Below are 27872 nucleotides of genomic sequence, written 5' to 3' on the forward strand. Positions count from 1 at the left end.
ATGATTGATGGTTGGGTTCAACCATGTGGGATGCTTTATGTTAGTTGCATCATTGTCATATGATATTCCATGGTATCGTATCCTTATTATATGTTATTTCATTTCTAAAAATATAATTTCCAAAGCCTATTCAAAAACATGTCAAAAATATTATTTTTATTTATTATTCTATTAAGTAATTTTTTATTTTTTACTCTTTAAAGTAGCCAACTATCATGATTTCATTGTTTCTGTGACTATATTGATGAATGTTCCCTCAAAATTTTTTAATATCAAAATTATGACTTATGGCTACTAAATTTATTTTTAAAATTAAAATAAGAGAATCAAAATGATGATTTTCCTTTTCCAAATGATGAATCTATTGAGTAAACAACCACTTATATTTTGACTGAAAAGGAATTCTGATTTGATGATAGAAACTTTTGCTTACTAATATTAATGTTTTGATCAACGTCTCTATTCACACTTGGCTTCTTATAGGGTGATTTGTTATTCGGTTGCTTACACATTTACTTTCTCGTGTATCCATTATTGTGTGTTAACGGTATGAGTCAGACAAAATGTAGTAATATGATCACATTATCTATTGTGAATATACATAGTGTCTAGCTTAGATTTATTATCGTTTGTCATTGAATGATCTTCATGATCGAATTCAATCATTATTGAGTGACACTTAATGAACAAATTTGATTATGTCATCATCCTATATGCTTCGTGGCTAGATCCTAACGCATCATCGAGTGACATTTTTTTGGATAAATTCAATCTTGTCATTATTATATAATACTTCATGGTTAGATTCAGTTGTATCTTTGTCCAAGAATGCTTTATAGTTAAATTCAAGTACAGTATCATTATATAATATTTTACGGTCATATTAGATCTTATTTTTATTATATGAAACTTCATGGCATTGCATCATTATCGTATGATGGTTTATGGCTAGGTTTGGTTACACCTTTATTACGGGGCACTTCGATTGGTTGTATAATTATCATATGATGCTTCATAGCTAGATTAGGTTGCATTCATTTTAGGAGATGCTTTATGGTTGAATTTGACTGTGTGATTATTATATGATTCTTTATAAGCAAATTTGATTGCATATATATTTGGGGGGTGCTTCATGGTTGGATCATTATATGATGTTTTGTTATTAGGTTCGACCACATCCTTGTTAGGGATACTTTAGGGCTAGATTCAATCATATTCTTATTGTATGATATTTTATAATTAAGTTTGATAATATTTTTATCAAGAGACTCTTTATTAAATTCAATTACAACATTAGCATATAATGCTTCATGATCGGATTTGATTGTAACTTTGTTAGGAAGTTTTAATGGTCAGATTCTATCATGTCATTATTATATAATAGTTCATGGTTCGACTATATCTTTATCGAGGAATTCTTTATATCATATTCAATTACATCATTGATGTATATTGCATCATGGTTAGATTCATTTACATCCTTGTAGGGGGACGCTTCACATTGTATAATACTTGCTTCATGATCGATTTCCACTACATCCTTATCGAGGGACACTTCATGGTTAAATTTATATCATTGTCACATGATGTTTCATGAATTCAATTGCATTCTTATCTAGTGACTCTTCATAACTAAATTTGACTATAATATTAGCATATGATGCTTCATGGTCGGATTTGATAGTATGATTACCAAAGGATACTTCATAGTCATATTCAATCATGTCATCATTGTATAATAATTTATGATTCATTTCAACAATATTCTTATTGGGGGATGCTTTATGTCAAATTTGATATTGTTATTGTCATATGATACTTCATGATCATATTCGATCGCATCTTTGTTACGATGTTTCATAGTTGTAATCAATCATATCATTATTATATAATATTTCATGGCTAGATTTAATCACATCAAATACTTCATCGCTAAATTTAATCACATCATTATTATATGATGATATGGTCAAATTCGATTGCATCCTTCTTATGGGATATTTCATGATCAAATTCATTTGCATCATCACTGCATGATGCTTCATGATCAAATTTAAATTTAGTCGCATCATTATCAAAAAAATATCACATAGTTACGTTCGATCGTGTCATTATCGTATATTACTTTATGATCAAGTTTGATTATAACCTAGTTAGGAACGTTTCATGGTTGGATTTGATAATGACATTGTCATATGCTTTGGGTTTGACCATATCCGTGTTAAAAGATATTTTATGATCGAATTTGGTTATGTCATCATCGATGATATTTGAAGTCTAATTCTAATACATCATCCATGATATTTATGGCCCATATACCACATTTTTAGTTGAATTGTCGACCAAATGAAAAGTTTTGACGGTGGATATTTGATCTTCCTTTTCCTTTGTACTTTCTTATAAACTCAGAAACTTAAAATTTTCTAAGCTTTAGAATATTTACCAAACTTCCAACTCCTTTCACACAGGCCCAAAATATATTTTTCTTCTTTTTTCTATTTTTCTTCCTTATATTTTAGTGACTGATGTCATCTATTCTCTCTCATCACATAGTTTTTTTTTTTCCTTCTTTTTTTGATGTTTGGAGTTTTTTTTCCTTATTTGAAGTGCATTAGGTACATTTTGTATATAAGATTATTGTGTTCATGAAGTTGAGTCGATATTCTAATTTTGTAGGATATCAAATTTATATTTTATGTTTATGAGATATCATATATTGGTTGTGTACCTAAGCCCAGCTTTAAAACTTGCCACAAGTTTTGTAAGAGATTTGATAGATGGACTTATAAGAACTACACCCAACAAAGAAAGGCTCTTTTAATACTTGAGTCAATAGGGATTCAAAGGATTTGAAAATAGAGATGATATGATTTCTCTCGTGCGTTAGAGGATGCACTTGGGAATATCTTTCTAAGTTGGGTAACCATTAAGATTGAAGTTAGTAGTTAATTGAATGATTGGATGTTATAATTATGATATGATGGCTTATGTTGATATTAAGTGGTCGGAGTTATTTGTAATCATTATATTATAGAAATGGAAAGAGTATGCCTTGATGTAATATCATCACCTTTGTTGTTTTGATCTAAAATTCATAGAGATGTAATAATACATTGAGTTCCATGACTACATTTTTAACATTACAACTTCCCAAATGTTAAATTTACTAAGAATCCAAATTTGGGTAGATGTGAAGAACTCAAATATAAGATACTAAGCACATCAAATATTTTTCAATTGGAATATAAATCAGAGTCAAGTATCATAAACAAATAGCTCTCATTATTCTCAAAGTCCAAATCCTAGCTCCATGTCCAATTTAAACTCAAACTAATAACTGTTATCATCATCATTATTATTATTATATAAAAATATAAATGATATCATCAACGTCTTACATTTTTTTTTGTTGATTAAAAACTTGAATTGATCAATCGATTAAATTTGATTAAAGAATATGTAATAAATAAGTTAAACGAGCGAAAAGCCGATTCGATTTTATTCTCATAACCATGCTTTACTCGAAGCCAATAAATAATAATAGTTTAAGCATGACCATAATTAGGGGCTAATTATATATTTTACTCTCTACTTAGTTAGGATCAGGGTTTTAAACTTTTAAAAAATTATATTGAGTCTTCATATTTTTAAAATTACTATAATTAATTTTATTTTTAAGAATGCTATTTGTTTCTTTGATGGAATCCTATGCACGTGATACCACCACGTGTTGAATCGAATTGGCCAAAGGTAAAAATTATCATTTCACACGTTAAGCCTTTGGTACAAAAGGGGATTGGCTTTTCGTGTATTGGTACAAACAGGCAGCATTAAACGGAGGGGAGCAAGTTGGCAAAGGTGGTTTTGAGGAGGGTGGAGACAGTGAACTTGGTGAGGCTAATTAGCTCGACAATAGGGTGAGGGTGGTGGCATCAAGGGAGAAGAGCCAACGCGATGATCAAGATGGCATCGTAGGCTATGGCTAGAGCAAAGATGACGATATATAGAGTTCAGGAGTGGTCCAAATCAGTTCATCAATAGTTTAGTTTCGAACATGATAAATCGATTCGGGTTCGAGAGACTCTTATTTTAGTTAAATTAAATAATTTAAATTAATTTAATTTAAATTGGCTCAATGATCCAATTCTACAAATGACATCGGTTTAATTATATATATATATTTTTTGTATTACCTGATTGAACCAAGATTCCTAAATCAGTTTATTTTAAAAATATATTTTTTTAATTACTTAAAATTATAAATAATTAATTGGTTAAATAGTAAAACTGGATGATAGATAGCTTTTCACTTTGGTGCCCATAGTGATATCATGAATAAAGAATTTCATTAAAAAAAATAAAAGATGATATTATTAAAATTAAAATAAAATATAATGATTTTAAAACTGTGAGGATCCTAATATAATTTTTTAAAAATCTAATAATCTCAATGCTACAAAGGGTCAAGCAGAGAGAAAAAACATGTAATTAGCCCCCATAATTAATCTAAATATCAATGTGTCTACTATTGCATCAAACATGTATACATGATAAATGAAAATAATAATAATATAATAATCTATTTATTGTGTATTTTATCTACGGATTTCGGAATTTTACCCACCCTTTTCAGAAAATGTTTAACCGCTAGATTTATCCTCTTTTTCTTGTCTTCTCCTTTTGCTTTTAGTGCGGCAGCGTCCCCGTGACCATCCTTAAATAACATCGGCGCCTTCGCGGCCCTCCACTTGTACTGCTACTCCTCTCTCTCTCTCTCTCTCTCTGGCGTTCCTAAGGACTCTGAGGAGGACAATGGGGAAGAAGACGAGCTGGCTCTCGACTGTGAAGAAGGTCTTCAAGCCCAAGGACTCATCCTCTTCATCGAATCGCCGGGTAATGCCTCCCTCCCTCCTCCTCCTGCTCCATGAGTACCGTTCTTGACGCCAGCTGAGATGTTGGCTTTGCTGTTCTCTTCGTCGTGTGTGAGCAGAGGGATAGGGAAGCGGAGGCGGAGGAAAACGAGACGGCGGCCGCGGACATAGTGTCGGTAGAGCACTTCCCGGCCGAGGCGTCGTCGGAGGCGACCAACCACGACGGCGGCGGCGGGTACTGGGGAGCGGATGAGGATGAGGACGATGCGGCGGAGCGGGAGCGGGAGCGGGCGATCGCGGAGGCGAAGAAGGCCGCGGCGGCTGCAGCCGAGGCGGCGGCCAGGGTGGTGCGGCTGGGGGGCTACGACCGGCCATCGAGGGAGGCGCGGGCGGCGGTCGTCATCCAGGCATTCTACCGCGGCTACTTGGTGAGCGCCACCACCACTCCCCGATTCCCCCCCCCTCCCCCTTGGCACCTACGTTCGCCACCACGCTCTCCCACGTCGTAGCGTGAGATAACATCAAGTTAATAGTCATAGTAATAATAATAATCTCGAAGCAAAAACATTGTTTTTATTAGATAATTCCTGCTTAATAAAATGCTAACGATGAGTTAATTATAAAGGGATTTTATCTTCCTTTTTCTATAAGCTATTATAGAAAAATTCATTAGTTTTAGCCATCAAACACCAATAAAACCTTTGATCACACACTGCTCGGTTTCCAATTAGATATCAGAAAGGGTGGCATGTAACTTGTGATGCTAATCAAGTTGACAACGCAGCTGCATTACGGAAGACACCAAACCTTCCACGAAGCGGACAGGTTAACTTGGTCGAACAAGGGAAAGGATAGATGATGAGTCTCACCTATATTCATCTTTGGAATTTGCACTAGATTGTGATGAGGTTGCAAGCCCTGCATGACACGGCATGGAAAGGGAAAGGGAAAGGGTGGCCAATGCCCTACCAACTGAGTCACCGTCCATGTCGCAATAAACTTCGACCTAAAGTTGCACTGTGGGGTTACTCTCAACCCAACACCTCCATTTATTTCATGTTCTTGCGCAGTGATGCCCAAAGACTCCGTGGATGGGAACGCAAGATTGTATTGATTGCGATCGACTCGTTATTACTTGTTAAGGCCATGGTAGATTGATGAAGAAATGACAGCGGCGGCTGCGTTTGCAGGCTCGCAGGGCGTTGCGGGCGCTGAGGGCGCTCGTGAAGCTGCAGGCGCTGGTGAGAGGCCACCACGTCCGGAAGCGGGCCCACGTCACCCTCCGCTGCATGCAATCCCTCGTCCGCGTGCAGGCCCTCGCCCGCGCCCACCGCCTCCAGCTCGCCAGCCACCGCAACCTGCTCTTCTCCCCCTCCCCCACCACCGCCCCCGCCTACCATGACCCCTGCCACCTCCGCCACCTGGAGCGAGGAGCAGCACCGCGGGATCGCCTCCAAGACTTGTACTTCATGAAAGGAGGCGACGTCGGCGACGAAGTGGACGGGGGAGGCCAGCGTCTCAGCGAGTGGGACGGGCGACAGCAGAGCTCGGATTCCATCACGGTCAACTCCCAGCGCAAGCTCGGTGCCGCTTACGATTACGCTTATCAGCTGGTATCGGTCTTCTGTGCCTCCCCTTCTCCCTTGGTTTTTTGCGCCACCCAAACTTCGCCGATGCTCGTACTTCTTTTGTCAAACCTCGCAGCCGAAGCATGAGAAGGGACAGTGGGGCTGGAACTGGCTGGAGAGGTGGATGGGCGCCCAGCAGTGGGGGGCCCAGCATGGCGCACCCCCGCCGCAGCCAGTGAGCTCCTACGTCACGGCCACCGCCATGGACGGCTTGTCGGAGAAGACGGTCGAGATGGATACCGGAAGAAGAAGCCCAGTCAACCCCACGCACTATTCCTATCATCTCAGAGATGAACCGGCTCAGCCGGCGGCGGTTCCGAGCTACATGGCGGCCACGCAGTCGGCCAGGGCCAAGGTTCGAGCCCAGGTTCCGGTAGCCAAACCTCACGAGCCGAAGCGGAATGCCGCCACCAGGAGATCTCGAGGGAGGTCGGATAACGCTGCCGACTCGTCGAGCTCCGGCGGAGGGACGTCTACGACAATTAATCCGGCCGCCCGAAGCCCCAGCCACATGGGCGTGGCCCTTGGCATGCAGACAAGGCGGCACAGGGCGTACAGCCCTGATTCGAGCTGCGGCGGGCACGACCGCACGCCTTCGTCCGGTGGTCGGGGAAGGCTGACTGCTGTAAACGACTGAGGGCCAAATGCGTACAGGAGCAGAGGAAGAACACCGCAGCAACTCTTTGCATATCACTACGGCTGGATTGTGTGTATCTTGAAACCGTGCTTTGTATATTTCGAATAAGAGGGTGTGTCGTGGCTTAACGATGACGAATAAATGCAGTGACTGATGATCGAGATCGAGTGTGTCGTTTACCTCAGCAATTAAGACATTTGGGGGCTCTCTTTTGGTTTGCAGTGACTCTGCATCTTTTTCTTGGTTGATTATTAATATGCATTTGAAGATGGTTCCACTGCCTGAAAATTGATTAGTTGATGGTTTCACAGTCAGATCGATCTGCTCTTCCTTACAAGTTCATGATTTCTGATTTCTGATTTCTTGCTTGTGCTACTGCTGCATCAATATACTTGCATCAGACAAACAATGAGTAGTAATACAATCATGAGGTCCAAGAAATGGTGAGAGCCAGAATCCCATCTTACCAATTCAATGGAGAAGGATGTAGCATCATGATTGACCAACAAAAAATTGGATGGTTGCTTCATTCAATGGCAACAAGTCCTATGAAAACCTGGGTGGGTGGGAACAGTGGAAAGCTCAATTGGCATGTGAGTTGATCTGTCCTAAAGACCAGCTTTAATAGAAGAAGAAGGGCATGTGTTGTTGTTGATTGTGTGTGTGGGAATGGCAAGCACTTGGTAGTCTTCAATGGAGGACCATCAGGTGCACCTGGCATTGGCAAGCCATGTTTTGCCAGCTCAATGGAGTACTTTGAGTAAAGATGCAGTCAAAAAATCAAAACAGGGATAGATTAGAATCAAACACAAGATGGAAGCAAAAAGTAAAGAATGCTTGTTAAAGTATTACAGAAACCAAAGATTTGATCTTCTGTCAAACTTCATGGCCCCATTTCTTCATTGGAAGACAAGCTCTTCTCTGGCACAGAAAGAAGCCTGCAATTTTCCAATATGATATGCGTTTTATGTTCATATACAAAGTTCAAAATGGCTCAACTTCCTCTATCAAGATTGAAAGCCAATGACCCTCCCTCTCTCTCTCTCTCTCTCTCTCTCTCTCTCTCTCTCTCTCTCTCTATCTATCTCACTCTCTGTGTGTGTAAAGGTGAGTCTATCATGTGCAGTTAAACAGTGTTGAGATTGAATTCCATATTAATTTCTGCAAACTAAAAGAATCATATATATATATATCACATATTCTTAAATGTTTAATTAGGAAGTCATGTCAATTGATTCGATGAGAAACAAATCAAAGTTCAACTACTTTTTAAGAGGGGAGAGTTGGAACGCAAGCAAAGGAGCCCTCAAGTTGCTCCTTTTCAAGTGGGAAGCTGATGATGAGCTCCCTGCTCAGCCTGCTCCACCAAAAGGCTGAAAGGCTTTAAAGATGATCAACATGCCGTATAGCTGATGCTTTTGAAGCTTAAAAGGCTCGATTTTGAGGGTGACAGAGGCAACTAAAGAGAACAATAATACACCCCTCTTGCCCTTTTTCTCATACTGTTCTTGCTCTGGAGTCAGTGTGCTTGCTGCATCAGCTCACCAGTGTAGTGCGGCAGGGAAAAAGATCACATCCGCAAGGTCTCTCACCTTCCTGCCTTGCACTGCTTCGATCCTATCCTACTCCTGACATCAAAAACTGGACCTTGGCTTTGGTCGAGGGTATAGCAAAACAAGGTGTATATGCTTTCCCATCTCTGGGCCCTTTTAGTTTTCCTCTTGGGTTGGCATGGGAATTATGCAAGAATGAAGGGGGCGTTGCTGACTTTTGAAGTTCCTCATCTGCTTTTCCTTCTTCCTGCATCACAAGGTTTGTAGAGGAAGGAAGAGGGCAAATCGAGGTCTTTGCATCCATGGAGACCACATCTCCACCTTCCTCTTCTCTGTCTCCCATCCATCAGGAGATATCAAGCTCGGATGGCTTCCCTATCCAACAGAGCCTGCTCTTGTCAGAGAGTCTCAAGGTACTCACATTCCCATTGGTTTATAGCCACTGCACTGTGTCTTATGTGAGCTTAGAGGGGGACTAGATATAGATCTTTGGAATCCCCATTAGATGTTTATTCTGCAGATCTTGATTGTATTCTGCATTAAATATGCCATTTTTTTAGTCAAATGAGAGTTCTACCATGTTTGTTGTCCTCGAGCGCATGTTCATTATTAGTACATGGACATAAAATTAGACCTTGATTTCTTCCTTCTTGCTTCCTGGGTTTCAGGGATTGAGGAATATGCGGTCACAGTTATACTCTGCAGCTGCATATTTTGAACTATCTTACATCAACGATGACCAGAAAGAAATGTATGTTTGGATCAGCTTTTCTCCGATGGATGAGATGTGAAATGGTTGAAGCTTTCCTCCTAATTCGAAGCTACTCTGCAGATTGGTGACGAGTCTGAAGGATTATGCTGTCAAGGCCATTCTCAATGCTGTGGATCATTTAGGTTCAGTGTCGTGTAAGGTAAACAGTGTTGTCAGCGAAGAGGTTGATGAGGTCTCAGTCGCAGAATCTGAAGTGTCTTGCATCGAGCAGGTACCATTTGGTCGATTACCTTTCACCTATCATGCTCGAAGCGTAGGAGCGCCTCGTCTCACCATTGTTCTACCGTTCTTGCTACAGAGACTTCGTACATGGCAAGCATCGATCGACCACGAAGGCCTTTCTCAGCAATCTCTCTCGCTTAGACCTCCCAAGTATCACGAGCGCTACATTCTGCCAGGCAAACTTACTGCATCCATCTGCAACAATGCAGTCATCATTCTGGATATTGCTTGGATTGGATGACTAGTAATACTGCATTTTCTTCTCTTTCTGCTGTGATTAGGTGAATTTATGGATGAAGGATTTCATCCACCCGAGGACAATCACAAATTACAGCAGCATCAGACTGGTATAGTTCTAATCTTCGTATCATATGAATGAATATATATGGCTGAGAAAACACAAGAACATTTTGATCATTTCGCAAGCTTGTTCAGCAATCGGGCGTAGCACATCTCCGATCAGGTAAATGTCATTCCCCATTTAAGGATGCTGGAAGTGTTGAATCCGAGTCCAGATTGGTGAAGTTTAATGATGAGTATTTGGTGCTACATGTAGGAATGTTCCTTCACGATCCACTTCTCCTTCGACAAGAGAACACTCCTCATCACCTTCTCGCAGCAGACGTTCGACTTCACCTTCACCACAAGCAGAGAAGATCTCTTCCGAGGGTACTCTCCAACTGGAATTGGCTAATACTGATTTCATTAAGTTGAGATGCATATGATTCGTAGTTTCATCTTTTTAATCTAGAGAAAAGATCAACCTCACCGCTTGGAGCTTCTAATCCACTTGCACGAACAAGATCGGCAGCAAATAGACCAACCATTCCCAAGTCATCGAAGCAGGTGGGATGATTTGGTTCCTTCTTCTGTGGTCTTTTCGTCGCAAATGATCACATATGAGAAAAGAAAGAGAAAGAGTTCTTCCACGATTGACGACTATTCTCTTCTATTGGTGAAATTGCAGTCTCATCTGGAGTCCCAAAATTCACTTCCAAAAAGCTTGCGTGCTGAACGCAAAGAGACTCCGAACAAGAAGAGAGGCTTTCTCAAGTCCCTGCTCAAGCGGAATAGGTCATGGATGGACGACTCTCTGTACAGCTACTTGGATGAATATTAAGCAAGTTCACACATGTACAAAATAGAAAATGTTTTATGCAAGCATGTCCTTCATTTTTGCTGGTTAGAAGGAAAGCATTGGTTTTTATGGATTGTATGTTAGAGACATATGCATCTTTGTGGAAGGCAGCGACACTGTCGAGAGTTATTTGAGCCAAATCTTTGTACTCTCAAGTTGTCAGCTGCAGGAGAAGAAATGGAGGGGGGAGAAGTTCCAGTTTACCAATCCATGTTTCAAACAAAGCCAGTGAGATTTTGCAGCAAAATGGTGACACTGAACATTGTCGAATAATGAAGCTAAATACTCCAATATGAAAGTAACAGTGCGACAAGATAAAAATGTAGAGAAGCCAGAGCTAGAGGGATTTGTTTGTCATGACAAAGTAAGGTTCGAATGTAGTGAAAACGCAACACCCGCACAGGTCATGAGTCTTTGAGAGACGATGTATCTCCGGGTGGCTTGCATCATCACTTTTTCTTTCTTCCTCCCTTTCCGGATTTTGAAGGTCCTGCAGCAGTTGAAGTGTTGACGGGCTCCTGCTTCTTGGTCCTTCCATGGTGCTTCGGGATTAACTCTGCGATCCTCAGCATCAGTTGCTTTTCTGTAGCATGTCGACAACCAGTAAGTCCATTGACAAGACACAAAATGAGAAGAAAACCAATAGGTTGAACATTTCACAATGATAATCCAAAAATTAACAACATCCAGACGGAAGTTCTCTAGCATGAAATTGACTTTGTCGACCACCAACAAGGGTAAGGATTGAATCATCTCATTCTGTTCATGTACTGGCCTCAAGATTGCATCTCATTATCAAAGGCATGTTGTGTGTGCTTATTATTAAATCTTTTATCTTTTCTACTCAGTACTATATATAAATAATTATATATAGTTGGGATATTCTCACTTCTTGTTGTAAGTACAAGCGGATCTTGTTATAGTGGCAACCATGCCAACCGCCACAAACTTTGAAACCACAGAAACACTTGTCGCAATGTAGTAGTTGTAAGCCCAAAACACCATTGTGGCCAAGATGGTGATTGCTATCACGGACAATTCTTAGATAGATGAGTTCACTCCTATAAGATCCTTGAACCTACTATTGGCAATTAAAAGACCACAGCATACAGAAAAATCAACAATCACATTACCCTTTTTCTCTCTCAAATCTTCTTCATTCCTGCCCAACATGGCAATCACACCTCCTGCTGTGAATGCTTGTTTCATATCTCATAATGAAATGTTCTTTAAATTTTCCTGTCTATCTCAAAGAAAGAACACCAGTGTTGTAAACATCATCTCAATCACTGACCTAACAGTCTATTTTTTTTCTAAAAATTAAAATCTTCCTCAATAGTCAAATACTCTAGCACATTAGCATGTAAATTTACAGTTTTCTTTGTCGTCTATAAAATGAATGTTGAAATTTTTCTCTTCCCATCACTAGCATCTATTTTTACTACAACCCATATTCCTAATGTACATACTGAGCTTTCATTCTATTGTTATATGTTTCACATTGATTTAGGGATACCTTAAGTATATGGTCTTCCAGATAAAACCTTTTCTTCTATCTTAGAAGATTTAAATTGTCCTTTCCAATGACATAAAAAAGAATAATCTGAAGATCATCCAATGTCTAAAACATTTAATTCAACATTCTTAAGTAACATCTATAACACAGTTGGCATACCTGGCTAGGACAATGACATTTTTATACTACATGAATAGGGAATAGGATAATACTCTATGCAGAAGACTCTGGATATAAAGATCCTTACTTGAATCGATTTCAGAATTCCAGAGAGATCCATCTTCTCTTTTAAGCTGGACTCTGACCCTCCCCCTTTGCATGAAGTCCCGAGGATACGCCTTGTCTAACTGCAAACATTTGAATGCATCTACAGATCAACAAAGTAAGATGTAACAATAGTTTGCAACCTCAGTGCAACCAAGGCAGAAGCGAGAATTGTAAGTTGGCACACCTCGATAGCAAATGGAATCTTGAGATAGCTGCAGCAATCACCAATCTCAATGCAAGTGGGATTCTCGCATGCTTTTGTGGCACTAATCCTGCGGCCTTCAGCAACTGTCTTCTTTGAGTTAATGTACACCGGGTATATGACATTCCATTTCTTTATATTGGCTGGGTCAATCTGCATTTTTCACTCAACAAGGAGCGATCTGAGAGCACATAGAGAACAAATTCAAATTGTGCTTAACCCAATCTGTGTTATCTCTATGACCATGCAAAAAGTCCCCTAAATATAACAAATTTAGTCAATAAAGAAAGGCAAATGCATTGTCATGAGAATATCACGCATCTCACATCGAACTGTAGAAATTAGGACAACGTAAACGAAAAGTAGATGAGATGGATCTCTTAATTGCTATGACATGTTAATAAAGAACAATTTTGTATCATCAATGCCCATGGACAGGGAACAACTAATTCATCTGACCGAAACATCCTAATTCCATACGGAAAAAAGAAGAAGAACTAATACAACGGTAGATCGCTTCAAAATTCAGTCTTGTCACACAAGAAGCAATAATTTTCAGAGAAGGCGCAGGACAGATCAAATCGAGGCCCTTTTGTATCGAAAGAACGCGGTCTTTCAGAGAGAAACGTCCATGTTAGGGTTTGGAGAGCACATCACAGATTCAATCAAAAAAGAGAAGAAAAATGCAAGAATATTGGTCCCTATAGGAACAAGAACCCATACGTAATCAATTGGCGAGGGTTTCCGTCGATGCAAAAACTGGGACTTGGATCGGTCTCCTTTCTTCGATCCAGATGCCACGATTTTTCCTTCGAGTTCCCTTCCTCGCTCCGATTTCTACTCCTCTTCTTTCTAGACAGAAGAAAACAGGAGACCAAAAAAAAAAGACTGCGGGAAGAAAGGAATAGAAGAGAGACGGAGAGGAGGACAACCTAGCGGTGGGTTTGATAAGGTCAGACCAATACTTAACGGCACGTTAGAATTGACGGCGTTAGATACGAAGGAGATGGAATAATTAACGGTGTTACGTGGAATGGAGCTGAGGATTACAGATTGTGTTGATAAGTTGGGACGCTATTTAATTTGAGGTAGATTCAAAATCTCTCGTGGTTTCGCAAGCACTTAGGCCTATTTATTTATGATCGACATTAATAACCCATAGCTCACATCAGTAGTTGATTTTTTTTTTTCTTTTGATCTAAACTCGTACTCTTTTGAGAGTAGTAGAACAAGAAAGAAAAAAACAAAAAACATGATGATATCATATACAGTAATATAATTTTTATATTTTTATTATTTTTTTATAATTATTGTTTAGATATGTATATTCATTATTTTTACGATGAATTTATTTTTCTGATTTATTTTTATTTTTTTTAATTAGAGAGATTTTTTATATAAATTTTAGTCTTTTATGTGATTATGCTTTTAGTTTAATTCTTCTGTTAGTATTTGTTCATATATAAGTTTTTTTTATCCTATCTTCAATAAGATTAAATTTTTATAAACAATGTATTGTTCATGATCAAATACTCTATATTTATTAAATCTTAGTGTATCTTGTAAATAAGATGCAGATGATGAAAAGAATAAAAGATAAGAATAGTTATTATAGAAACTTTATTGAAAAAGAAGTGAAGAAGTTTTATTGAAGAAATAAAAATGCTTTAATTCCTTCCCCTATTTATATAAATTAGGAGAAAAAATTTTCTACAGAATAGAAAGATTTCCTTGTATAGTTGAAAAAATTTTTATCTTCTGTCATTAAATGCTTAATTAGCATGTATCTAAGCAACGAGTAATCAGTGGTCCTCCATTCTTGTGTTTGCAGCAGTCAAACAGAGTGCGTGTTTGCAGCAATCTGAATTTGCCTGTCCGCAATCGAAGGATGTGTAAGGTTAAGTTCGACGTCTTATTTGAAAGCAACATTGTAATTGAGATTATTCTTTTCCTCGAGTGTGCAATCGTTACAGACATGGAACGCATGCTCAGGTGTTCTCCGACAAACAAGCGAAAGACGCAGTCGAGCAAGATATCATGTATCGGGAGAGAGCGGAAATCCAATTCCATGGCGGCTGGTGGGGAAAGCAACAAGCAATGTGCTTCCGATAACTCCGATCCCGACGGGTAGAGCCGACAGGACCTGCCGCGTGTCCTCGGACGGCGTCGGGTAGAAGCACGACGCCACGTTCTTGTCGAGCAACGCCACCGCCGCGAACACCAGCAGCGAGGTGAAGGCATGCAGCAAGTCCACCAAGCGGAGTCGGTAGCCCGCGGCCAGCTCCGGCGGCAGCGGTTTCAGGCCGTCGATGACCCATAAGCCCTTGAGCGTGGCGAGGCCGTAGCGGACCCGCCCTGTGGCTTCGTCGCGGAAGCTATCGGTGAAGCTGAGGAGGCAGCACGAGAGGGCGCAGAGAGCCAGGAGGCAACTCGCCATGACCCGGTTCGCGTCGGTGCAGCGGCCCTGGTTGGTCAGGACGGGGGAGAGGACTTGGAAGGCGAGCGCCGTCCCCGTCGGGAGGTGGTTGGCGAGGTCGGCGGTGCTGCGGTAGGCCTTCTGAATCAAGTTCGGTGGATCGTCGACCGATGATTCCTCATATTTTATGAGAGGCTGCTTCTCCTGGTCATCTTCTGCCGCATGAGTTGCCATTTTCTTCTCTTTCCTTTCGGCCTCCTCCTCCCCCGGAACTCGATTCCAACAACGACATATGCAGCATGTCACTCCAGCCAGTCGTACATAAAGCAGGGATGGGAGGAATCGCTTGCAGGCAGGATTTATCACCATGATTGATTCGGCTTGTGTTTTGCACTAGAATTTTTTTTTTGGGTTGAACTTAGAACGCGTCGCAAGTAAAGTATTTTTTTTCTTTTAATGAAATACTGCTGTTTGGACGCTAAGACAAGTAAAAGCATAAAATCTGTAATATATTATATTAAATATAAAAATAATCTTTTATGTGATTGAAATCAAATAATTAGATCTGACTTAACGATACGTACTTTTCATGTCATCTGAAAATATATCTAAGGAAATTTTTTATAACTGAGATAACTTTCTATTCCTCTTGTTTCTGTCCCTAGAAATCCTGTTTATATATAAGTGAGTAGACTATCTAGAATGAGTTATTAGGTGATTTTTTGATTATCTTCTTTTTTATTAACTAAAATATATTTTATTAAAATTTTAATTAATTATATTATATATATCTTATCAAATTATAAAAGATCATAAAATCTAACATAATTGTGTGACTAAATAGGAGCATTCAATTCTTCCCCAAACTAAATATTGGCATTACATGTTTCATTCTCGAGTAACAATGAGACAAAAACTTGACGTAGCACAATGTTGATAAGTGAGATTAAATTCCTCCCCCATTTTGCAGAGGACAAGCAGATGGCCACTTCCTTTGTGCTCGCGCGCTCGCTCGCTCGCTTGCCGACGAAGGCTGGCCTCCGATTCCGACCGCTTTACGTTGGTGGGCGACTGGCGAAAACCGCCGACCACCAAAGTCGATGGACCACCCGAGTCGTCCCTTCGTATAGGAATCGGATTCCAGCCATGGCGAGAGGCAATTGCAATTGCCCATCAGTTCAGTATCCGTGTTGCTGTTTTGTCTTCTCTCTCTCTCTCTCTTTCTTCTTTTTTTGTACGGAAACGAAAAGAAACAGTTCAAAGCCGAAAGAAAGAGAAAGGTGAAAGAGAGCAGAAAAGAAAATAAAGTGCTCGAATGGGACAGCAGGTGCTTTGCTGATGAAGTAAGAAAATAACAGTGACAAAAGTGATGGGAAAACATTCATCTATGACATGAAGATTCAGAGATGAAACATATCGATTATAATAAAACACATCATTTTCTCGTCCAAAAAAATTTATGTGGGAGACATTACCTATGAATAGAAACATCTGTTTCCAACATCCAAGGAAAGATGAAGACTTGCGTGTTAAGTAAGTTGAAGACTGTCTATATATATGTGCTACGCGAGAAGCCCGGCTCCTGCAACAACAGGAGGAGAGAGTGCAGAGTAAGGTGCTCCAATATGGCCGCGCTTGCTTCTTCCTACAACCAACGCATCCGCCCCCTCCTCGATGCCGTCGACCGCCTGCGCCACCTCAACGTGATGCAGGAGGGCATCGAGCTGCCCACCATCGTGGTCGTGGGCGATCAGTCCAGCGGCAAGTCGAGCGTCCTCGAGTCCATCGCCGGCATCAGCCTGCCGCGTGGGCAGGGCATCTGCACCCGCGTTCCCCTCATCATGCGCCTCCAGAACGACCCCTCCGCCCAGGAGCCCCATCTGCAGCTCGAGTACCAGGGCAAGGTCGTCACCACCTCCGAATCCGCTGTTCCAGACGCCATCAACGCGGCCACCAACGAGATCGCCGGCACCAGCAAGGGCATCTCCGACGTTCCCATCACCCTCATCGTGAAGAGGAAGGGCGTCCCTGACCTCACCATGGTGGACCTGCCCGGCATCACCCGCGTCCCCGTCCACGGCCAGCCGGAGAACATCTACGAGCAGATATCGCAGATCATAATGAAGTACATCACACCCAAGGAGAGCATCATCCTCAACGTCCTCTCCGCCACCGTCGACTTCCCCACCTGCGAGTCCATCAGGATGTCCCAGGGGGTGGACAAGTCCGGGGAGCGCACCCTCGCCGTCGTCACCAAAGCCGACAAGGCGCCAGAGGGACTGCTCGAGAAGGTGACGTCCGACGACGTGAACATCGGCCTCGGCTATGTCTGCGTCCGCAACCGCGTCGGCAACGAGACGTACGAAGAAGCTCGAGATGAGGAGATGAAGCTCTTCAAGGAACATCCTCTGCTTTCCTGCATTGACAAGTCCATCGTCGGAGTCCAGATGCTCGCTCAAAAGCTGACGCAGATCCAGACGGCGAGCATCGCCAAGTGCCTGCCCGACATCGCCAAGAAGATCAACGACAAGCTTAACCGTAACATCGCGGAGCTCGAACAAATGCCACAACACCTCTCCACCATCGCCGACGCTGTGCGGGTTTTCATGCGCATCCTGGGTGCCTCGAAGGAGTCGCTGAGGAAGCTACTCATACGAGGAGACTTCGAAGAGTTCTCTGACGACGTGGACATGCACGCCACAGCACGCGTTGCCGACATGCACATCCACTACGCCAACCAACTTCCTTCTCAGTGTCCTATTACCGATGACAAGTTCCTGATGGAGGAGATCGACGTCTTGGAGGAGGTGATGGGCATCGGGCTTCCCAACTTTCTACCTCCCACCGCCTTCCACACCATTCTGAAGAGGAAGATCAAGATGGTCGCGGACGCCCCTCACCAATTCGTCCTCGAGGTATGGGGTTACGTCGAGGATGTGGTGGTTCGGATGCTGCTGCTGCAATCCCAAAACTTCCCGCAGCTTCAATCTTCAATCAGGGTAACAGCACAAGACGTCGTCAACAAGATGAGGCGGAAATCTCTGGCGTTTGTCCAGGAGATCATAGAAATGGAGATGACCGCCAACTACACTTGGAATACCGAATACATCAAGACATGGACGGAATTGATGGATGGCCAGCGAGATTTCAAGGTGGTCATCGATGATCACAGTCGATCGACCATGTTGGAGCTCAGTGGTTTCGGGACAGTGGACGTCTGCCATCTGAGGCCTTACGGGGGGATGGCAGTCCAGGCCTTCGACTTGAGAACCAGGTTGATGGCATACTGGAAGAGTGTCCTGCTGAGGCTGGTGGATGGAATGGCCCTGCACATACTCTACACCATCAAGTGCTTGGTGGAGAACGAGATAGAGGTGGAGATCATAAACAACCTGGTTGGGGAAGGCATGACCGGCCTGCAGCGAATGATGGAGGAGACCGCCACCATTGCAGCTAAGCGGGAGAGGCTCCACAAGAGCATCACTCTGCTAAAGGAGTCCAAGGATGTACTGGCACAGGTAAATGATCGCATATACAGCGGGTAGCTGCTGTTGGTGGTGCTCCGTATTTTGTTTTCGCTCGGCTGCTGCTATGGTAGTATGATGGTGTTTCGTCGTCCTCGTTAGTCTCCAATATGTTTAGGGGGGCATAAGTATCATATAATCTTATAGCTTCGTTTGTCTTCCATGGCTTAGGGGGCATAAGTATCGTCATCTTCTTCAATAATTATAGACGCCGTGACGTCTCTAGTGCTGCGCTCACCAGCACTACCCCACCTTTCCTTCTCTATTGTAACTTTTTTTTCTATTGTAGCATCAATGTAGCTTTCTCCTTGTTGTATCTCTGCTGTAGCTTCCTCCTCTGCTATAGTATTGCTGCTTCCTCCTCTGCTGTAACTTCCTCCTCTACTGTAACTTATTCCTCTGCTACAACATTGTTATAGATTTTTCCATTGTTGTAGCTTTCTTCTTTGCTGCAGCGGTTGCTGTCGTAGCCGCAGTAACAACAACAGCAGCGATATGCTCTTGCCCTACTCACGAAGCTTTTGGCTGGTAAACTGTTTGTTTTGCATCAATCCAAGATTGGTACGCATCAATCCAAGATTGGTATCGAGCACCATCGGCATGATAGTATATAAGATTTCCTCAGAGGAAATATCTACTCTGTTGAGGGAAATCTTCTATTTTGTTAAGGAAAATCTTTCCTCCTAATATGTATAAATAGAATATTTTGTTAAAAAAAATCCTCAATAAAACTTTTTCAATAATTATTCTTATCTTCTATTCTTTCCTGTTTGGTAGCCAATCAAACGATTCAGGTTCTTAGTTAATGCAAGATTTATCATAACACCTCCCTTCCCCAACTTAAACCTATCATAATACTTGAATCAAACTCAGATTTATATATAATCCTCATCTAATTAAACCTGATTAGTGGAAATTATAAGCCGATTTAAACAGATTCATCGAAAATAAATTGAAGCCTTGAACAGAAGATGATGCCTATTCCAGTTGATGTATGACTTCCAGCTGGAGCGGTGTCTACTTATCTTATGCAAGACTCTCAAGTTCAGATTTCCCTAGAATTATATTACAGCAGTCGCAGAACAAATAAGCTTATGTAGATCAATAATCCAAGAGAAAACATGTTCGCTTGGCATATGAAACAGTTATATCAGTTGATGATACACAATCCATGGAAACAAACAGATGCAAGAGAACTATGCTTTCAATAAAGAATAAGAAAAAAAGACCGTGCTTTCCTACAACCTACAAAACCTCCATGGTAACCAGTGTTCTTGAGCCTTATCTCCATGAAGGGCCTTCCTCAAGCTTTACAGAAGAAATGCCACACGAAAATTAAAGATCGTAGAGATGAACGAGTGGCAGCTAATCTTAGCAACAACCGGTTTTCTTGACAGCTCGCACATCATCATCATCATCCTCGGTGTTGAGTTTTATGGTCTGTCCTCCAGGCAAAGCTGCAGGATCAGCACCCACACCAAGCACCTTCTTGTTGCTGACTACGTGGTGGATCTGCGTCAGCACTCGGGTGAAGGCATTCTCCACGTTGGTCGAGTCGAGGGCAGATGTCTCCATGAAGAAGAGCCTCTCCCTTTGAACGAAGGCCTGTGCCTCCTCCACCGAGACCGCCCTGATGTGACCCAAGTCTGCTTTGTTGCCCACAAGCATGACGACGAGGTTTGCATCCGTGTGATTCCGCAGTTCCCGCAGCCACCTCTCCGCGTTCTCGAAGGTGACATGGCGAGTCACATCGTAGACGACGAGCGCAGCAGCAGATCCTCTATAATATGCATTAGTGATTGCTCGATATCTGTAGAAACAAGCATCAACAGGACAGAGAGAAACATTCATATTCGCATTGCAGTCAAGCTACCGTAGCAGCAGTACGTACGCAAATTAAAAGAAAGCTGCAAGATGATACCTAAAGATAAGATCCGAAAACAATGACATGAAGTGGTGGACAGTGGAGCAAAGGACATGTAAAGGTGTATGTTTGTTCTAGTGCAAGATATACTAGCAACTATTAGTAGCAGTAAGTATTTCCTGCATTTCCACAAGCACATCTCACACGCTCTTCGTTCTTCTGATGCGAAAAGATCATAGCCTCGTGATTGGTTTGCTACCATAATGCCTAATATGATATCTTTCGAGGATTCACCTACTGAGACTTGATCTTTGACCTACTACTGAAAGGAAGAGAAAGAAGCTTATCGCCGATGCATGTTCCAAATCCAATGCATGCCTACAAGGAAATTTATCTGGCTATGGAACTTGGACAGACATGATAACATTCGATCCAAGAGAAACCAACAAGGGGAATGAAAAATCTCAAGTATTGTTTTGTTGGTTTGACCTCACATGTAGAATCGGGCATCTAACTTATAATTCCTGTCGAGGCTAAGCAGTACTCAACTTGTGATGTTCAACCTACATAGATTTGGAACGTGTGCAATCATGAGCGAACGAGGTGGATATCATGCAGGGCGAGGTGAATGACCAGGCCAATGGAGGCAAACGGGAAGGCAAGGGAGGTGGCCTTGTTCTGACCTTTCTTGGCCGGCGGTGTCCCAGATCTGGGCCTTGATGAGCTTGTTGTCGACATGGATGGTGCGGGTGGCGAACTCGACGCCGACGGTGGACTTGGACTCCAAGCTGAACTCGTTGCGGGCGAAGCGGGATAGCAGGTTGGTCTTCCCCACCCCGGAATCCCCTATCAACACCACCTTGAACAAGTAGTCGTAGTCCTCGTCCGCCATGTACGCCATTCTTCTCCTCCAACGCGCCTCTGCTCTGCTCTGCTCTCTTCTCTCTCTTTTAGGCTCTTTTTGGGAGTTGTGTTTATATCCAAAGGAGAGAAGGAAAGAGATAGAGAAAGAGAGGAAGAATGAGGAGGAAGATGGACCGACGAATTGCCAAGCTCGACGACGGAGGCGTTGTCTCGGTGGAATATGGAACGAGGCGGACGAAGTCTCTTCACGATTGGCAGCGGCCGTGGGAATCCGTTCCTCGCTCAACCATCTCCAAGTACCTACTATATGATTTGGGAGCTCCTGTGGGACCCGCATGTATTCCATATGGACACGAAAGGCTAGTTCTATTAATTATTTCTGAGGAGCGATACCGAACGCTACCCAACGCCGCTCACCTAAAGGGCTACCTGCCATGAGGACCGGTCTATCGAACCGCTGGGTTGGTTGATGTGAAAGGTAGGAAATTTGGGTACGTAAAGTTTTTTTTTCTGTTGATTGGGTCAACTCCCGAACTGTTCCTCATCGTTGACCCAACGCCTCCTTTCATGTCCACATGACACAGTTGATGACCCATTCATCCACTTGATAATGAACGTTATCAACTTTATAATACCATGCAAAACCTATAAGGGACTTCTGAAATGTTCTTATAGTCATTTATTGTATTGATTAATTTGGTCAACCTACTGGACGATATCAGACTTGGTAGAGATGATTAAATGGGTAAACCACAATGACAAGACAGGCTAAGAATCCTCATCACAAGTCACGCTGGCCTGTTCAAAGCATTATAATGATACAGATGATTAAACAGGTTGATGACAGTGACAAAGCCAAAGAAACCTTCTTACAAGTCATGCCGCTTGGTGTTCAAACTTTCAAACAATTTGTCCACACATCATAAACATCAAGAAACTATTGCATCTTTGCATTGAAATTTACTACAATTTACTATGTACAACACTTTGGTTACAAGTCAACAAGCAATTGTTGTAGCAGAGACTGATATCCCTTCACATGATCATGGAAAACAAGAAGTAAAAGGAAACACCAACCATGTAAATCTGCAAGCTTTTCTGGTTGAAATCTTCCAACCCAATTTGCAGATATCTCTACAGTCTCTGTCATCTTCATTTTCATCATCTTGGTTCACCTAAATAGATTTGGCATGACTAGTCTGAAGTTGCAAACAAGCATATGACCAGAAGGTAGGATAATTTTTGGCTGATGAACTGCTACAGAAGGTCTGAATCCTTCACTATAAACTTTTTTTAGTTTAAGTTGTACTTATTGCTATGGTTTTTCAAGACCCAAATACCTGTTTGGTTTCTGCTCATCCTACTTACAAAATTCCAGAGTACTTCGATCTTATATATAAGGTCAACTTGAGGAATGGAATCACACGCGAGCTATTCACTTGTATTAGATAGCAATTTAATCCTAATGTGCTCATAGAACTTCAAATATGTCAGCAAATATATAAAAAGAACAATTAGATGAGTGCAAAATCATTGAAATCTGAGAATACAATTGTTCCAATTATGTAACTGATAGAAGATCGGATCCTTTTTTTTTCTGTCACTACCAAATCATAAAGAAAATTCACAACTGCATTATGACAAAAGTTCCTAGGTTCACTTTCATCCTCATGCAGTCACACTAAAAAAGAGCACACTCACTTAATGGTAACACCTAGTGGATTTCATACTGGTTGAACTCATTGTTCACCAACTTCCACCACCTCAGAGGAACCAGAGCTGAGAGAGATCCATCACAATGTCCCGAAATAATAGAACAAAAAAAGTCAACTCAGGCATGTCACACAAAATTTTGATATATTCCATATTTTTTTATAGTTCTACGGCAGAGTGAGCTCACCATGACACTGATGAATCAAGTTGCATTGTGACAGGACCATCATTCACCAAATTAACCTGCACAGCTTCAATTATGAGCAGCAGCAAACAGAAGATTAGCATAAAAGAAGTATAAAAGATCTTTTTGTGTCAACCAACCTTCATCATCGCTCCAAAAACACCATCTGATGGATTGAGGGGACATGATCAGAATTGCATAAGGTAAAATACAATAAGGTACTTAAGGGTGTAAATGCAGTCAAACAGTTTGCATTATTAGTAACTCTTTTCAACAGAAAATGGACATAACAGACATATCTACTTGAAATTTTAATATAAAAAAATATCAAGACAATGTCAGCCATACTCCTCGAGAAAGATCTGGAACCCAAGCATTTAAATACGGTGTGTTTGCTTGCATCATGCTGAAGAGTTGCAATTCTCAGAATAACCCAATAAGAGTTGAACTTAACCTTATATGGATTTGGTTGTCAACGTGTCATGTCTTAATCCAATAAATTGGAATTTTTGTGCCACAAACAAGTAAATAGTGCCCATTATGTTGCAGATTTGGTGAAGTACACAAGAAATAGATGACAAAAGTTACTGGCTTCACGAATGATATTATTATTAGGTTCAATTATGTTTAAGTTCCAATTAGGATGACAACAGTATCTTGCAAAAATCCTCTGAAACTCGACTTCAAGCCTCTTATTTTCGAGCAATAACATCGTACCCAAATAGGAATGGAAATCAGGTTACGAAAGAAGACAAATGACTAATAAGAAAAACAAAGAGGACAATCTTTTATGAGTGTCCCCTCACATGATTTAACCAACTTTTCTTCCACCCCTCTTCTAAATAGGTATGCCTATTAGGTGGTGCCACTTGACTACTAGTTATTTAAGTTGCAACTAATCACAAGGATAAGCCTCTAGTCAACTTATAAAATTTCAATTTTGTCCAACTTTAGATTTTGTAATATTAGCAATTGATTGGCCAATTAATATTAACAAACATAGCCATAAATGAGGCACTAAAAGCAGCATGATCATGAGAAAATGTTCTACTAAATATACTATTTTTAGAAGAAAGGAGGGGAAAAAAAGCTAAACTGTATAAAAAAAACCCCTTGGCAGGAAGTAATTAGCACCACCAAGAAAGTTCTAGATAATCACAGTCAGTTCTCTCTACATTGCCAAATCTTGACCTTGTTCATCCATGTAAAACTCATGTGGAAATCTCTCCATTTGATAAGGTGGTAACTAACAAGAGATGTACCTCAAGTATGCCCATCAGATCCTTAGTCTCATCCTTTACCTACTAATGACGTCTACGAATGCTGGGAAGGTTCCCATGCTCAGGAAATCCTAATGGAAGCAGCATAGGCCAACAACTGAGCATTCAAGGGAGGTTTGGAATATAGACATTAGGACTCAGCTTCTTTGTGATGAGGAACTTATGGATGAATCATAAACATGAATTTTCTTAATTGGTCAATGAAAAATTAACAAAAAGAATAGGAAGCAGAATAGAATTTTCTAACTTACAGTTACATTTCTTGAATAACAAATATATATTGGAACATGAAAATGTGAAGCTCTATTGTCCAACCACTACAATATTAATATGGATACAACTGGAGATCGCACTGTTGATGCATCATGATAATTAAGTGTTTAATTGTAGGAAACCAAAATTCTACAGTCAGCGATAATTAGCTTGGTCATTATCAGGTGTGCAAGATAAAATAATAAGCATTTTACCAACTCAAATATAATTAATACCTTTAACTGCATCTGAAGTGTACGACTTGCGAAATTTTTCAACAAGTGACTCATAAAAAGGCTTTGCTTTCTGAGGTGGCATAGCAACATGAAAATCTGGTTTGTTACCCTTTAAAATACCATATAGGGTAAACTGGCTCACTGAAAAAAGCAGAAAAGCAACAAGGGAGAGGATCATTTATCAAGCATCAAATAGATGTCTATGGAAAGTAGCTATCAATTAGCTTAAGGAACTGTGGAGTGCTAATACATACCCAGTAATACTCCAAAATTGCTCTGTTTAACCTGCCAGAGAAGAGGAATTATTTAAATAATATTTAGAATTAACTCTAGAGAATTTCTACTTTGCAGAGCTTGCTGTTCAAAGTTTGGTAGATCACAGTTTATTGAAATCAAAATCCATGTAGGATATATGCATTTTGTTTAAATTCTTACACTCAGATCCCATGATTTCCCAGTCTTTGAATTTGAAAATAACCTCATATTCAAGACCTTCCTACATCTGCAATTGCACAAGAGAACACTTACATGTAATGTATGCCTTTCATGTTGAACAACTCATTTTCACCATACTACATTTGTAGAAATACAACAAATCATAAACAACATCACAGAGACACATCCATTAATATTTTCTATGAGCTATATTGCATACATTTTCAGTATTATTCCAATATTTTGAGGTTTTCATTTGTTTTTTTTAATTTGTTTGAACAAAAATTGCCAAAACCCAAGGCAAAACCAGAAAAGTGTTTAACACTTCAACTTCGCCTGGTCTTTGTTTACATTGATCTGCATGTTTGTGGCAGCTCCCGCAAAATTCAAGTGCAAGTAAGAAAAAATGGAAACCAAGGGAAAGAGGCTTGGCAACGTTTTAAACTATAACACACTATTTTGGGACCTTTTGTATCTTATTAAGTGTAGTTTTCCCTTGTTTTTCTGACCTTACCTTTAGTGTCTCATTATTGTGAATAATCTAACCAGAATGATACATTGATAAGTTTATAAATCCCAAGTAGCCTCATGAGCAATTTGACTTTAACCGTGCACCACTACTCTGCTAAATTGCAATTACTAGATTTCTCCTAAATAAGATTTTCAATTAGCTTTCAACTCCTTATTCTGGTCAACAATATTGCAGATAACCAATACATGAGTTCCTCGACGGACAATTTAACCAGCGCAATTATTAATGACAGATAAAGGAAAAAAGTGAAGTCTCAAGTGCCAAGTGAATCACATGGAAATCTTCTTTCACAATCAGTAGTAATGTCTCTCAAATGGGCAGTCGTGTAGGCTGACATTTCTGCACTCTTTCAGTGGATGATTCCTCTTCGTGTGCTTGTGAACTTAAGTTGGTTTGAATTTATCTGATATCCTACTTGTACTCTAGGATGACCACAACATTCCTCTCTTATTTGGTCATAAAAGACTTCTCTACTGACACCATCGTTGATCCTCCAAAAAATGGCTTCCACAATGCCAATAACTTCAATCAAACCCTATGAACTCTTTTTCCATGTGATACACCATGTCTAATTGAAGGTGCATGAGCAAACTTCTTCTCCGTCAACCAAGACATGGCTGGAAAGGCCAGTTTCTCCTCTAATTAGGAATTCTTCAGCAGCGGTACGCCGTCCTAATTCTATATCAATCTATTAGATAAGCAAATTATCGGGAGAACGACGATGGTTAATCTACGACGATAGTCGCGAAGAGGCAGACACAATCTGCGGCAACAATCAAAAGAATGAAAGAAACGACGAAAGAAACGGACATACATGTAATCGGCATCAGCGTCGGTGTCGGATTCGTGGACGCCGACGAGGACGAGCAGACCGGGGCCGATCTCCGACACCACGCGGCCCTCCACCTGCGTTACAGATGAGACTGGGGGAGTGAGACAGCGCTGAAAAGGTCTCGAGGGATCCATTGCCCAATCGTACCTCGACGCTGGCAGAGAGGACTCGCTGCACGACGGCCCTCATCGCTCGGCCTCCGCCGCCGCCTCCCGTGGCTGCCTGCTCTATGGTGCAGCCCTGGGCTATGCGACGGTGCAAGCCGTGGGCTGCCCAGTTTTGGTGAAGCAAACGGGCCCCTGTGGCCTGCCTTGTGTCACAAACGAACGCCGATCGGCTTCGTCGATCCAAAGATCTTGCGCATGTTCCAAATCTGATAGTGCCTCGAAAAACGAAAAGTCAATCTTCTTCTTCTTCTTCTTCTTTCATTATCATGAACATGTCATTTAAGTACAATTCATGCAAGAACATGCAACGCAGATCACATACTAAAAATGACATGATTAGATTGATGGAATCTTTATGACGATAGACCAGCAGACAAAAAACAAAGTGGTGGCCTAAAGATGCAAGGACGAGAAGGCAGATCTAAAGATGGATTGCTTGGGATCTAACAACGTTAATTATCTAGACGGCCGGCCACGCCAACCCGTACCTAATTTGTCCTCACTTGGTTTGGGTCAGTAAGCACATGAATCGAATGGTTGATTCCCTTCTGAATCAAACAATTATTCACAACAATCTAACGCAGCAAAAATTAATAGCTGTTGATGGTCGAAGAAATATTAAAAATGATACCAAAAATAAAATTTTTGGACTCAAAATCTTAAATTTTTTTAATTTATTTGAATCAAAATTTTGTTCGCCTAATTTTTATATCATGTTGAAAATATTATAATAACGAATCTGAGTCAAATTAATCAAGATTAATATT

At 41.0% G+C, this 27872-nt stretch overlaps 7 protein-coding genes across 10 annotated transcripts; 3 read left to right on the forward strand and 4 right to left on the reverse strand.

Moving 5' to 3' along the window:
- Nucleotides 1-4720: 4720 nt before the first annotated feature.
- LOC103995132 (protein IQ-DOMAIN 21-like) lies at nt 4721-7357 on the forward strand. The gene is made up of 4 exons (XM_009415662.3): nt 4721-4893; nt 4991-5299; nt 6062-6484; nt 6576-7357. Exons 1-4 carry the CDS (start codon nt 4813-4815, stop codon nt 7134-7136), a joined length of 1374 nt encoding a protein of 457 aa, XP_009413937.3. The 5' UTR covers nt 4721-4812; the 3' UTR covers nt 7137-7357.
- Nucleotides 7358-8447: 1090 nt separating this feature from the next.
- On the forward strand, nt 8448-10832 carry LOC135584439 (probable protein ABIL3). Of its 4 annotated transcripts, none has more exons than XM_065162428.1 (10): nt 8448-8815; nt 8949-9102; nt 9358-9440; nt 9522-9672; nt 9760-9859; nt 9965-10030; nt 10119-10146; nt 10240-10352; nt 10435-10529; nt 10651-10832. In XM_065162428.1, exons 2-10 carry the CDS (start codon nt 8992-8994, stop codon nt 10801-10803), a joined length of 900 nt encoding a protein of 299 aa, XP_065018500.1. In that variant the 5' UTR covers nt 8448-8815; nt 8949-8991; the 3' UTR covers nt 10804-10832. The 4 variants fall into 4 exon arrangements, with proteins under 4 accessions (XP_065018500.1, XP_065018499.1, XP_065018497.1 ...); XM_065162427.1 differs by having other exon boundaries at nt 8676-8815; nt 10110-10146; XM_065162425.1 differs by having other exon boundaries at nt 8676-8815; nt 9522-9600; nt 9673-9859; nt 10110-10146.
- Nucleotides 10833-11083: 251 nt separating this feature from the next.
- Nucleotides 11084-13727, reverse strand: LOC135644653 (signal recognition particle 19 kDa protein-like). The gene is made up of 4 exons (XM_065162430.1): nt 13530-13727; nt 12789-12987; nt 12585-12684; nt 11084-11404 (listed from the first exon to the last, which is right to left on the reverse strand). Exons 2-4 carry the CDS (start codon nt 12963-12965, stop codon nt 11271-11273), a joined length of 411 nt encoding a protein of 136 aa, XP_065018502.1. The 5' UTR covers nt 12966-12987; nt 13530-13727; the 3' UTR covers nt 11084-11270.
- Nucleotides 13728-14746: 1019 nt separating this feature from the next.
- Nucleotides 14747-15517, reverse strand: LOC135644942 (protein DMP4-like). Its single transcript, XM_065162928.1, has one exon. The coding sequence runs from the start codon at nt 15454-15456 to the stop codon at nt 14842-14844; it is 615 nt and encodes a 204-aa protein (XP_065019000.1). The 5' UTR covers nt 15457-15517; the 3' UTR covers nt 14747-14841.
- A 1270-nt stretch (nt 15518-16787) lies between these two features.
- Nucleotides 16788-19021, forward strand: LOC135644063 (dynamin-related protein 4C-like). Its single transcript, XM_065161469.1, has one exon. It carries the CDS (start codon nt 16848-16850, stop codon nt 18765-18767), a length of 1920 nt encoding a protein of 639 aa, XP_065017541.1. The 5' UTR covers nt 16788-16847; the 3' UTR covers nt 18768-19021.
- An 833-nt stretch (nt 19022-19854) lies between these two features.
- On the reverse strand, nt 19855-21749 carry LOC103995040 (ras-related protein RABA1f). Its single transcript, XM_009415529.3, has 2 exons — nt 21294-21749; nt 19855-20556 (listed from the first exon to the last, which is right to left on the reverse strand). The coding sequence occupies exons 1-2, from the start codon at nt 21509-21511 to the stop codon at nt 20118-20120; spliced, it is 657 nt and encodes a 218-aa protein (XP_009413804.1). The 5' UTR covers nt 21512-21749; the 3' UTR covers nt 19855-20117.
- Nucleotides 21750-22976: 1227 nt separating this feature from the next.
- LOC103995039 (uncharacterized) lies at nt 22977-27304 on the reverse strand. Its single transcript, XM_009415528.3, has 8 exons — nt 27086-27304; nt 26921-27012; nt 25575-25641; nt 25394-25424; nt 25140-25280; nt 23512-23537; nt 23375-23430; nt 22977-23253 (listed from the first exon to the last, which is right to left on the reverse strand). The coding sequence occupies exons 1-8, from the start codon at nt 27125-27127 to the stop codon at nt 23214-23216; spliced, it is 495 nt and encodes a 164-aa protein (XP_009413803.2). The 5' UTR covers nt 27128-27304; the 3' UTR covers nt 22977-23213.
- Between the last annotated feature and the right edge of the window lie 568 nt (nt 27305-27872).

Source organism: Musa acuminata, chromosome BXJ3-8 (genome assembly GCF_036884655.1).
Source record: "Musa acuminata AAA Group cultivar baxijiao chromosome BXJ3-8, Cavendish_Baxijiao_AAA, whole genome shotgun sequence".
Taxonomy (NCBI): domain Eukaryota; kingdom Viridiplantae; phylum Streptophyta; class Magnoliopsida; order Zingiberales; family Musaceae; genus Musa; species Musa acuminata.

Excerpts from the sequence above, each read along its gene's own strand:
- LOC135644942 (XM_065162928.1), bottom strand. The coding sequence starts at position 15,456 with ATGGCAACTCATGCGGCAGAAGATGACCAGGAGAAGCAGCCTCTCATA.
- LOC103995040 (XM_009415529.3), bottom strand. The coding sequence starts at position 21,511 with ATGGCGTACATGGCGGACGAGGACTACGACTACTTGTTCAAGGTGGTG. Across the intron at positions 20,557-21,293 it reads GACACCGCCGGCCAAGAAAG|ATATCGAGCAATCACTAATG; the intron begins GTCAGAACAAGG and ends TTGTTTCTACAG.
- LOC103995039 (XM_009415528.3), bottom strand. The coding sequence starts at position 27,127 with ATGAGGGCCGTCGTGCAGCGAGTCCTCTCTGCCAGCGTCGAG. Across the intron at positions 27,013-27,085 it reads TCCTCTCTGCCAGCGTCGAG|GTGGAGGGCCGCGTGGTGTC; the intron begins GTACGATTGGGC and ends TCTGTAACGCAG. Across the intron at positions 23,538-25,139 it reads CACTTCAGATGCAGTTAAAG|ATGGTGTTTTTGGAGCGATG; the intron begins GTATTAATTATA and ends TCAATCCATCAG.
- LOC135644653 (XM_065162430.1), bottom strand. The coding sequence starts at position 12,965 with ATGCAGATTGACCCAGCCAATATAAAGAAATGGAATGTCATATACCCG. Across the intron at positions 12,685-12,788 it reads AGATTCCATTTGCTATCGAG|TTAGACAAGGCGTATCCTCG; the intron begins GTGTGCCAACTT and ends AAATGTTTGCAG. Across the intron at positions 11,405-12,584 it reads GAATTCTGAAATCGATTCAA|AAAAGCAACTGATGCTGAGG; the intron begins GTAAGGATCTTT and ends GACATGCTACAG.
- LOC103995132 (XM_009415662.3), top strand. The coding sequence starts at position 4,813 with ATGGGGAAGAAGACGAGCTGGCTCTCGACTGTGAAGAAGGTCTTCAAG. Across the intron at positions 4,894-4,990 it reads CCTCTTCATCGAATCGCCGG|AGGGATAGGGAAGCGGAGGC; the intron begins GTAATGCCTCCC and ends GTGTGTGAGCAG. Across the intron at positions 5,300-6,061 it reads CATTCTACCGCGGCTACTTG|GCTCGCAGGGCGTTGCGGGC; the intron begins GTGAGCGCCACC and ends CTGCGTTTGCAG.
- LOC135644063 (XM_065161469.1), top strand. The coding sequence starts at position 16,848 with ATGGCCGCGCTTGCTTCTTCCTACAACCAACGCATCCGCCCCCTCCTC.
- LOC135584439 (XM_065162425.1), top strand. The coding sequence starts at position 8,992 with ATGGAGACCACATCTCCACCTTCCTCTTCTCTGTCTCCCATCCATCAG. Across the intron at positions 10,031-10,109 it reads ATTACAGCAGCATCAGACTG|CTTGTTCAGCAATCGGGCGT; the intron begins GTATAGTTCTAA and ends TCATTTCGCAAG. Across the intron at positions 10,530-10,650 it reads TTCCCAAGTCATCGAAGCAG|TCTCATCTGGAGTCCCAAAA; the intron begins GTGGGATGATTT and ends GTGAAATTGCAG.